At 44.8% G+C, this 11347-nt stretch overlaps 1 protein-coding gene across 2 annotated transcripts in view; it reads right to left on the bottom strand.

Annotated features, from left to right (window-relative positions):
* Positions 1-445: 445 nt before the first annotated feature.
* tmem63c (transmembrane protein 63C) overlaps positions 446-11347 on the bottom strand; it is a 54371-nt gene continuing 43469 nt past the window's right edge. For both annotated transcript variants that reach the window (XM_020499839.2, XM_031788162.1), the window contains exons 14-23: positions 7711-7864; positions 7467-7573; positions 6730-6816; positions 6515-6580; positions 6243-6405; positions 6056-6161; positions 2884-3051; positions 2633-2745; positions 2254-2343; positions 446-2132 (exon numbers count right to left, since the gene is read on the bottom strand). In XM_020499839.2, the coding sequence (XP_020355428.1) occupies positions 1917-2132; positions 2254-2343; positions 2633-2745; positions 2884-3051; positions 6056-6161; positions 6243-6405; positions 6515-6580; positions 6730-6816; positions 7467-7573; positions 7711-7864 (1270 nt within the window). In that variant the 3' untranslated portion in view covers positions 446-1916. The remainder of the gene's footprint in view (positions 2133-2253; positions 2344-2632; positions 2746-2883; positions 3052-6055; positions 6162-6242; positions 6406-6514; positions 6581-6729; positions 6817-7466; positions 7574-7710; positions 7865-11347) is intronic.

Here is an 11347-nt window from a genome sequence, read left to right as displayed (position 1 = left end):
GAAAAACCCCATCAGACTAGCAAATAGTCTGCACATAATGAGTCAACATCATTAGCCCGGTGGTTTGTGGAGCACACTGCTCGACAGACCTGGGTTCAAATACTATTTCAATTACTTTCAAAGACATTTTGAAGCAAGTATGTCGATGTGTTTTCCTTGTAAATAAGTAGTTCTATATTCGAATGTATTTGGAAGTATTGGCATGTACTTGAAAATCCTCAAATACACAGACAAGTGCATTTAAATACTCCATGCATTCGAACCTTGTCCTGTAGGCTAATTGTTTTTTTTTGTTGTTGAAATAAATGTATTTGAAAATAAGCATGTCAAAAAAGTAGGCTATTTATAGGAAACTATTAGAATATACTTTCTAATACTTCAAGAAAAGGTAGAAACATTCAGCTACATTAGAAAATATTCAAAACACAGAAAATACAACTTTTACTAAAGACTTATATGCATGTACTTTATTGAACCCAGGTCTGCTGCTTGTCTATTGGTTGAAGGAACTGTATGACACACAGTACACAGGAAGATGGCTGCTCACACAAAGTAGGGAGTAGGATAATAGCTATCAATTGCGTTGGATAGAACTATGGCCAGAACTATGTGTGTTTGTTTGAATCGGTCTCCCGCTTTTCCCTGCTCTTCAGTTCAGTCCATGCAACATAGTGAGTTTTTCTTCAAGGCACAGCAAGAGAGTACAATGACAAACCTCAATCAGTTTCCATTTAGTTTGGCATGGAAACCTCCTCTCCCCCGAGCAGCAAAACACTTGCAATACAAAACTAGCAAAGGTTACTGTATGATTGAATCAAACAGTGAGGTCAGCCGAGTCTTTAGTTTGATGGGTGGACATGGAGTATTACAATGTATACGTTCGCAACATGCAGTGGAGCGGACGACTGGTTTGGACTACTGAAACCATGATGCAATAGGGTACAACTAGTATCTTTTCAAGACTATTTTTGCGGCCGGACCTTTACGCACAACGTTTTAAAACCCAAGTCAATTGGAGATAATGTTCTAAAAATTGAGGACTTCAGGTGCTCCCTGAACTTGTCCAATAAGAGAACTCCTTTTTGTTTTCTGTTCTGACATTTTATCTCCCATTTCCTCCTACTGAACACAACTATGATGTTCTCATAATAACAGTCATTGATAAACATTAATAAAAAGGGAGGGCACTATACATAAATTATTAAACAATACACACAGTCCGCCCCTCAGCACAATAATATCACATACAACTGACAGTACAGAAGAGCAAAAACAAGAACCTTGACAATAAATGCAATAGTATCAGACCCGTTGTCCCTTCTCCTCCATAGGGTTAGAGCTCGGAGTTCCACTCTGCCTTCCCTCCGTCTGTCCTGTTCTCCCACTGCAGATGGCTTGATCCCGACCCGCAGCCCTGCCTCGCAGAGCTCTACCCCACCAGAGCCAGATCCCCCAGAGCCAAGACCACTCTGTCTAGTAGGGTCTTTGGGTTAAAACCCACTGAACTGGTGAAATTCATCCCTACTCCTTTCCCAGTGGTACACAAAGATAGTGTCCTTCACTACACAGTCACTCCCAGTCAGGTCACATACAGTATGGTAAAGTTCATTCACTTATAGAGGGGAAAAAAGGGAGACATGAAGTAGTCAGAAAACTACAGATGCACTTTTGTTTGAAGTATCCTCCGTATTGTTTATTTAAGATGAAGCCCCCACATCCCCTCCACTGGGCTGGGGAAGAACCTATTTCAGCCTTTGGTTCCAAAGAACCTCCAAACACAAAATCCAAAAGGGTCCCTCACAAACATTGTACAGTCAGAGGGGCTTGGATGTGGAAGAGGGTAAAACAAGGGTTTAAAAAAACATCTTTCTCTCTTACAAATAGGAGACAGTAAGGAGGTTAGGGAGGGGGGTGAGTCACTGGTAGCCCACTGGGCTGTCTATGAGGGGGCTGGAGTAATAGGGGTTTGGAGGGTCCTGGAGCTCTGTCTCGACAGTCTCAACCTGGTCTTCCTCCTCCTCTTGCTCCTCTCTGTCCTGGGAGCTGGCCATAGTCCCGTAGCTCTGGTGAGCTGGGGAGGGCATGGGGGTCAGGCCTAACTCCGGCTCCAGCAACACAGATGCCACAAACAGCTGAGGGGAGAGACACAGAGAAAGAAGTTACTAATTACTAAAACTGAAATGACTCATACATATATACTAGTTATGAGCTTATTGTACAGGGATTGAGAGTGGTGTGAATGAAGGCAGGTACATTGGAGGGGGTGGTGGAGGGGGTGGAGCTTCTCTCTGCATCAGTGAAGGCCCCTTCTGCCGGCTGGTCAGCAGACATCTGGTCAAACATCTGAAACACATTGGGACAGTGATAATTAAGCCATTGAGGGCCAGTGCTCTACACCCACCGGGGGGGGGGGTCAATAATAATCTCGCACTGAAATTATAGGGATTTATCTAAAGAGCATAGCTACACTGCAACAGCAGATGCTTAAATACCACATCTCATAAAGACATAGCCCAAGGTCGAGGTACTTAGGCTTAATAAATTACATTACATTGAGTTTGTCAAAAACTAAGGCTGTGCTAGCAATAACACCAGTACAGCACTATGTCCCATTGTTCATACTATCGCTGACCTGGTAGCTTGATGACTTGTCAGGCTGTTTCCTAAGGCATAAGCTGAAGAGGGAGAAGACAAGGCAGGAGAGCAGCGACACAAATGTGAAGAGGGTGATGGGACGCATTGGGCCTGGAGCACAAGAGAAGAACCACAATCAAGACCACATCACCATATATGACGACTCACTAAGCTATGTCTGACTAACAGTGGGTAACCCACATGTATCGGTCTGTTTGATAGGCTAAGGTAACATGAACCAGGAAGTACCCAGCCTGAGCACAGAGAAGAACAGGAGCCAGAACATGCAGAGGATGGGCGCCACGATGACCTGGCTGATGGCTGCAGTGTGGATGCGCTGGTTGAGGTTGGTGGGCACGTAGGCATAGTAGATGTTGTAACGGTCCACCATGTGTTTCAGGATCAGGTAGAGCAGCCCTGAGAGACAGACATACACCGAGCTGACTGATGAGGACATATGCAGCCAATCACCTATTGTAAAGTGTTAACTTCAGTCTAAAGCATAGTTGAGGTGAATTACACTCCCATTCCTGTCGGCTGACTTCGGAATTTACTAGAATTTAGATGGAATTGACCCCAACTCTGGGCTACAGAATGAATAATAGGTAAAAGACAGCATGCAGCAGGGCCCAGGCCTGGTACAATGTGGAAGGCAGGTGTCAAGGCCTGGAGAGTAGCAGCAGTAAATAAAGGAGAGTGGCAGCAGTAAATAAAGGAGAGTAGCGGCAGTAAACAAAGGAGAGTAGCGGCAGTAAACAAAGGAGAGTAGCGGCAGTAAACAAAGGAGAGTAGCGGCAGTAAACAAAGGAGAGTAGCGGCAGTAAACAAAGGAGAGTGGCGGCAGTAAATAAAGGAGAGTAGCGGCAGTAAACAACGGAGAGTGGCAGCAGTAAATAAAGGAGAGTAGCGGCAGTAAACAAAGGAGAGTAGCGGCATTAAACAAAGGAGAGTAGCGGCAGTAAACAAAGGAGAGTGGCGGCAGTAAATAAAGGAGAGTGGCGGCAGTAAACAAAGGAGAGTGGCGGCAGTAAACAAAGGAGAGTAGCGGCAGTAAACAAAGGAGAGTAGCGGCAGTAAATAAAGGAGAGTAGCGGCAGTAAACAAAGGAGAGTAGCGGCAGTAAATAAAGGAGAGTAGCGGCAGTAAACAAAGGAGAGTGGCGGCAGTAAACAAAGGAGAGTGGCGGCAGTAAACAAAGGAGAGTAGCGGCAGTAAACAAAGGAGAGTAGCGGCAGTAAACAAAGGAGAGTAGCGGCAGTAAACAAAGGAGAGTGGCAGCAGTAAACAAAGGAGAGTAGCGTCAGTAAACAAAGGAGAGTAGCGGCAGTAAACAAAGGAGAGTAGCGGCAGTAAACAAAGGAGAGTAGCGGCAGTAAATAAAGGAGAGTAGCGGCAGTAAATAAAGGAGAGTAGCGGCAGTAAATAAAGGAGAGTGGCGGCAGTAAATAAAGGAGAGTGGCGGCAGTAAACAAAGGAGAGTAGCGGCAGTAAATAAAGGAGAGTAGCGGCAGTAAATAAAGGAGAGTAGCGGCAGTAAATAAAGGAGAGTAGCGGCAGTAAATAAAGGAGAGTAGCGGCAGTAAACAAAGGAGAGTAGCGGCAGTAAACAAAGGAGAGTAGCGGCAGTAAACAAAGGAGAGTAGCGGCAGTAAATAAAGGAGAGTGGCGGCAGTAAACAAAGGAGAGTGGCGGCAGTAAACAAAGGAGAGTGGCGGCAGTAAACAAAGGAGAGTGGCGGCAGTAAACAAAGGAGAGTAGCGGCAGTAAACAAAGGAGAGTAGCGGCAGTAAACAAAGGAGAGTGGCGGCAGTAAACAAAGGAGAGTGGCGGCAGTAAACAAAGGAGAGTAGCGGCAGTAAACAAAGGAGAGTAGCGGCAGTAAATAAAGGAGAGTAGCGGCAGTAAATAAAGGAGAGTAGCGGCAGTAAATAAAGGAGAGTAGCGGCAGTAAATAAAGGAGAGTAGCGGCAGCAAATAAAGGAGAGTAGCGGCAGTAAATAAAGGAGAGTAGCGGCAGTAAATAAAGGAGAGTAGCGGCAGTAAATAAAGGAGAGTAGCGGCAGTAAATAAAGGAGAGTAGCGGCAGTAAATAAAGGAGTAGCGGCAGTAAATAAAGGAGAGTAGCGGCAGTAAATAAAGGAGAGTAGCGGCAGTAAACAAAGGAGAGTAGCGGCAGTAAACAAAGGAGAGTGGCGGCAGTAAACAAAGGAGAGTGGCGGCAGTAAATAAAGGAGAGTAGCGGCAGTAAACAAAGGAGAGTAGCGACAGTAAACAAAGGAGAGTAGCGGCAGTAAACAAAGGAGAGTGGCAGCAGTAAATAAAGGAGAGTAGCGGCAGTAAACAAAGGAGAGTAGCGGCAGTAAACAAAGGAGAGTAGCGGCAGTAAACAAAGGAGAGTAGCGGCAGTAAATAAAGGAGAGTAGCGGCAGTAAATAAAGGAGAGTGGCGGCAGTAAATAAAGGAGAGTAGCGGCAGTAAACAAAGGAGAGTAGCGGAAGTAAATAAAGGAGAGTAGCGGCAGTAAATAAAGGAGAGTAGCGGCAGTAAATAAAGGAGAGTAGCGGCAGTAAATAAAGGAGAGTAGCAGCAGTAAATAAAGGAGAGTGGCAGCAGTAAATAAAGGAGAGTAGCGGCAGTAAACAAAGGAGAGTAGCGGCAGTAAACAAAGGAGAGTAGCGGCAGTAAATAAAGGAGAGTAGCGGCAGTAAATAAAGGAGAGTAGCGGCAGTAAATAAAGGAGAGTAGCGGCAGTAAATAAAGGAGAGTAGCGGCAGTAAACAAAGGAGAGTAGCGGCAGTAAACAAAGGAGAGTAGCGGCAGTAAATAAAGGACAGTAGCGCAGTAAATAAAGGAGTAGCGGCAGTAAATAAAGGAGAGTAGCGGCAGTAAATAAAGGAGAGTAGCGGCAGTAAATAAAGGAGAGTAGCGGCAGTAAATAAAGGAGAGTAGCGGCAGTAAACAAAGGAGAGTAGCGGCAGTAAATAAAGGAGAGTAGCGGCAGTAAATAAAGGAGAGTAGCGGCAGTAAATAAAGGAGAGTAGCGGCAGTAAATAAAGGAGAGTAGCGGCAGTAAATAATGGAGAGTAGCGGCAGTAAATAAAGGAGTAGCGGCAGTAAATAAAGGAGAGTAGCGGCAGTAAATAAAGGAGAGTAGCGACAGAAGTGGAGTGGGCGTCTGGCTCACAACTCGCTGTGCCTGAGCGTCTGAAACTACAGCACATACACTTCACAGTCTGCACCAGGCTGGCAGCAGAGGTGACCAAGTTGACAGTAGCAGGAGAGAGGTTTCCAGTGAGCACACACACAGGAAGGAGACACACACACAGGAAGGAGACACACAAAACACACACATAGGAAGGAAGGATGTGAGAAGCAAAGACAAGCGTGCTTCTTTAGCCTACATACACACACACACACTCACCAAAGGGCATGATGATGGGACAGGTGATACTGTAAGTCATGCTAACAGCATAGATGCACATGGTCCAGGCGTACTCCAGACCAAACTGGAACTCATAGGCCTGGCTCTGGAGATAAAAATAAAAAAAAGGTTATTTGATAAATCAAAGATGCACACAAATACTACAGTCAAATACTGCTCCTGTCACCCGTTTGACGTGGATGCGCTCGGCCCCGGGCTTGGCCAAACAGAGACGCAGAGCATACACCATCAGAGCTGGGATACGCAGCAGCTCCATGGCCGTGCCGATCAGGCTGGACGTGATCACGTAGTTTACAAAGAACGCGCCGTTATCAGGCAGGAACACACACCTGTACACAGAGGAGACATATCTTAGAAGTGTGTTTGCCATGGCAGTTCTGTCAGAGCTAGCTACGCAGATGGTACCATAGCAGTAGAGGCCTGGACAGTTACACTTACTCCAATTTAACATCCTTGTCTTCCAGGAAGTTGACATCAAACAGCCACCTGAAGAACAGATCCAGACTAGAGTAGGGCAAAAGGAGAGGAAAGAAGCACAGGTACATTAGAGCAGAAGCACAGGATCCTGGATCATACGCAATCTCTGTAATGATCATAGCAGTGAGCAATAAGTGGTCTGTTACACGTCAGCATGTATGTTCCTATATTCATACCTGGAGAGACCCAGCGAGGGCAGGATGATCACCATGAACACCAACAGTACAAAGCACTTGTGCATCATGATCTGGTTCTCACTGGATCTGAGGACACCACAACATGGACCACATCACAACAGAGGACATGTTTTGGACATCACAACACATATTTTGGACATGTAGTACATGTTAGAATATGAAATACTTTCAGGAGACACTAATGACAGAAGCTCACACAAACACAATCGCACTTACTCACACGCGACATTCAAAAAGCAACATCTCACATATTTAATGATTCCGTTTCAAATGCAAACAACTTAGTGGGCTCATTACCACGAGCAGAGCCTTCCACAATAACAGTGAACATTGATTTGCATTAAGTCCTTCACAATATATGGGTGGGTGGTTATGTAAAGAGACAGTGCTCATAGGTGCAGTGTGAGGTTGTCTCCTCCAGGATGCAGAGCTATTCTGCTCCTCAGTGTATTGTGACCACTTTGCATGTCATTATCTCCACAGAAGATCGTTACGACAACCTGACTAGAGCAGTAACACAGGCAAACAGAGCACACAAAGTGAGACAGAGAGAGAACAGTGAGAGAACAGTGAGAGGTGTGTAATTGTGTCGAGAAGACAGACAAAAACAAGAGGGTCTGAGGAATATGAATACAGTGTTTTGTCTTATCAGGGACAGAAGTGGGCCTTGGGTTGAGCAGTATCTGCTGGGGCCTGCAAACAGTGCAATACTCTACCTGGTCCAGTGAGACTCGAAGAAGGCTGAGTAATAGACTATGAAGGGCAGCAGGACAGAGAATGCCCAGAGCAATAGAGTAGGGAAGAACTGAGTGATGATCGGGCTCTATGGGGAGAAACCAAAACCTCATGAGTTCATCATGCTATAGTTCATTCTGGAAATACTGAGTTTATTTGCTTTTGTACAGCACCATCACCCCATTAGGACCATTCAAGCACTGTAATTCAGGAATGAACTCTGACCCTCAGGCTGTCCACAGGCCGGGTGACATTGAACTTGTCCATGGTGTTGACGATGATGGCGGGAGTGGTGAGGAAGAAGAGGATGAGGAAGAGGAGGATGTTGAGCAGGACGCTGCGGAGCCACCAGCGGGAGCCACACACTGAGAGGTTCTCCCTGGAGACGAAGGAAAAACATGGTCACTGATCTATCCTGATGGACGGCTGACATGACAAACCTCTCCACGTCCTGTCTCTGCTAATCTGTACTACTGTTTATATCCACAAAGTATGAATACAACAAAAACAACCCTTAACGTGGGAGGGAATAACAAACCACACTGGAGTGGATAACAGGTTGGATACAGCACACTCGAGTGCTCCGTTTTAATGAAAGAAAACACAGTCAGTTAGTCAGTCAATCACTGGTCGACCCCAGAGCCTGTGACACCACCAGGGAGCACTCCTGCCGCACAAACACACACAGCCAATGCGGCATGAAGCAGAGCGAGCATTGTCTCATTGGCTAATGGGGGATACAGTCGAAGTAGTAAGTTTACATACACCTTAGCCAAATACAATTAAACTCAGTTTTTCACAATTCCTGACATTTAATCCTCGTAAAAATTCCCGTCTTAGATAAGTTAGGATCACCACTTTATTTTAAGAATGTGAAATGTCAGAAATATAGTAGAGAGAATGATATATTTCAGCTTTTATTTCTTTCATCACATTCCCAGTGGCTCAGAAGTTCACATGGACTCAATTAGTATTCGGTAGCATTGCCTTTAAATTGTTCAAATTGGGTCCAACTTTGTGGGTAGCCTTCCACAAGCTTCCCACAATAAATTGGGTGAATTTTGGCCCATTCCTCCTGACAGAGCTGGTGTAACCGAGTCAGGTTTGTAGGCCTCCTTGCTCACACACGCTTTTTCAGTTCTGCCCACAAATGTTCTATAGGACTGAGGTCAGGGCTTTGTGATGGCCAACACCTTGACTTTGTTGTCCTTAAGCCATTTTGCCACAACTTTGGAACTGGAGCTTGGGGTCATTGTCCATTTGGAAGACCCATTTGCGACCAAGCTTTAACTTCCTGACTGATGTCTTGAGATACAGCCATATCATTTTCATTCCTCATGATGCCATCTATTTTGTGAAGTGCAGCAAAGCATCCCCACAACATGATGCTGCCACCCCCATGCTTCACGGTTGGAATGGTGTTCTTCGGCTTGCAAGCCTCTCCCTTTTCCCTCCAAACATAACGATGATCATTATGGCCAAACAGTTATATTTTTGTTTCATCAGACCAGAGGACATTTCTCCAAAAAGTACAATATTTGTCCCCATGTGCAGATGCAAACCGTAGTCTGGCTTTTTTATGGCAGTTTTAGAGCAGTGGCTTTTTCCTTGCAGGTCGGCCTTTCAGTTTTTTTTTATTTATCCTTTATTTAACCAGGTAGGCTAGTTGAGAACAAGTTCTCATTTGCAACTGTGACCTGTCCAAGATAAAGCATAGCAGTTCGACATATACAACACAGAGTTACACATGGAATAAACAAATCATATAGTAGAAAAAATAAGTCTATATATAGTGAATGGAAATGAGGTAAGATAAGGGAGTTAAGGCAATAAATAGGCCATGGTGGCGAAGTAAATACAATATAGCAATTAAACACTGGAATGGTAGCTGTGTAGAAGATGAATGTGCAAGTAGAGATACTGGAGCGCAAAGGAGCAAGATAAATAAATACAGCATGTGGATGAGGTAGTTGGATGGGCTGTTTACAGATGGGCTATGTACAAGTGCAGTGATCTGTGAGCTGCTCTGACAGCTGGTGCTTAAAGCTAGTGAGGGAGATATGAGTCTCCAGCTTCAGTGATCTTTGCAGTTTGTTCCAGTCATTGGCAGCAGAGAACTGGAAGGAAAGGCGGCCAAAGGAGGAATTGGCTTTGGGGGTGACCAGTGATATATACCTGCTGGAGCATGTGCTACGAGTGGGTGCTGCAATGGTGACCAGTGAGCTGAGATAAGGCGTGGCTTTACCTAGCAGAGACTTGTAGATGACCTGGAGCCAGTGGTTTAGAGACGAGAGTGAAGCAAGGGCCAGCCAACGAAAGAGCGTACAAGTTGCAGTGGTGGGTAGTATATGGGGCTTTGCTCACAAAACGGATGGCACTGTGATAGACTGCATCCAATTTGTTGAGTAGAGTGTTGGAGGCTATTTTGTAAATGACATCGCTGAAGTCGAGGATCGGTAGGATGGTCAGTTTTATGAGGGTATGTTTGGCAGCACGAGTGAAGGATGCTTTGTTGCGAAATAGGAAGCCGATTCTAGATTTAATTTTGGATTGGAGATGCTTAATGTGAATCTGGAAGGAGAGTTTACAGTCTAACCAGACACATAGGTATTTGTAGTTGTCCACATGTTCTAAGTCAGAACCGTCCAGAGTAGTGATGCTGGACGGATGGGCAGGTGCGGGCAGCGATCGGTTGAAGAGCATGCATTTGGTTTTACTTGCATTTAAGAACAGTTGGAGGCCACGGAAGGAGAGTTGTATGGCATTGAAGCTCGTCTGGAGGTTTGTTAACACAGTGTCCAATGAAGGGCCAGATGTATACTGAATGGTGTCTGCGTAGAGGTGGATCAGAGAATCACCAGCAGCAAGAGCGGCATCATTGATGAATACAGTGAAGAGAGTCGGCCCGAGAATTGAACCCTGTGGCACCCCCATAGAGACTGCAAGAGGTCCGGACAACAGGCCCTCCAATTTGACACACTGAACTCTATCAGAGAAGTAGTTGGTAAACCAGGCAAGGCAATCATCGTCACCTAGCGTCGTCTGGGTTAGTGAGGGCTTGGCCGGTAGGGATGTCCTTGTCTCATCGCGGGAGTTGGAGTTGTAGCGATGAGACAAGATAGTAGCTACTAAAAACAATTGGATACCACGAAATTGGGGAGATAAAGGGGTAAAATAAAAATTTAAAATAATAATAATTATGTCAATTAGCCTAACAGAAGCTTCTAAAGCCATGACATCATTTTCTGGAATTTTCCAAGCTGTTTAAAGGCACAGTGTATGTAAACTTCTGACCCACTGGAATTGTGATAAGTGAAATAATCTGTCTGTAAACCACTGTTGGAAAAATCACTTGTCATGCACAGTAGATGTCCTAACCGACTTGCCAAAACTATAGATTGTTAACAAGAAAATTGTGTAGTGGTTGAAAAATGAGTATTAACGACTCCAACCTCAGTGTATGTAAACTTCTGACTTCAACTGTATGTAACCTCATAGGGGCTGATGGTTATCACTTTATTTTATATCTCAAATGGACTTTAAAACAAGTTCTAAGACCTCCCACACAACGATCATTCTAAAATTCATATAATTTAATTGGTTATATTGTTGAATGGCCCTCTTGTAATATTAAGTTAAGTAACACAGATTAACGCACTGCAATTGATTTTCAAAGGCAATTTACAGTATGCTTGAGCCGTCAAACGGTGATCTCAATCTGTGCAAACGTCTTTGGAAGCCTGTTACTAGCGTGGACCTTACTGCTAGCAACTTATTGAGGAAAAAATAGCTTACTCTGACTGGGATACGCCGTTGTCTCTCTTTGCTACTAACTGAAATATGAATTGCTAATGCAACAACT

The sequence above is a fragment of the Oncorhynchus kisutch genome, linkage group LG14 (genome assembly GCF_002021735.2).
Source record: "Oncorhynchus kisutch isolate 150728-3 linkage group LG14, Okis_V2, whole genome shotgun sequence".
In the NCBI taxonomy this organism is placed as follows: domain Eukaryota; kingdom Metazoa; phylum Chordata; class Actinopteri; order Salmoniformes; family Salmonidae; genus Oncorhynchus; species Oncorhynchus kisutch.
This window is presented reverse-complemented; position numbering and strand designations above follow the sequence as displayed.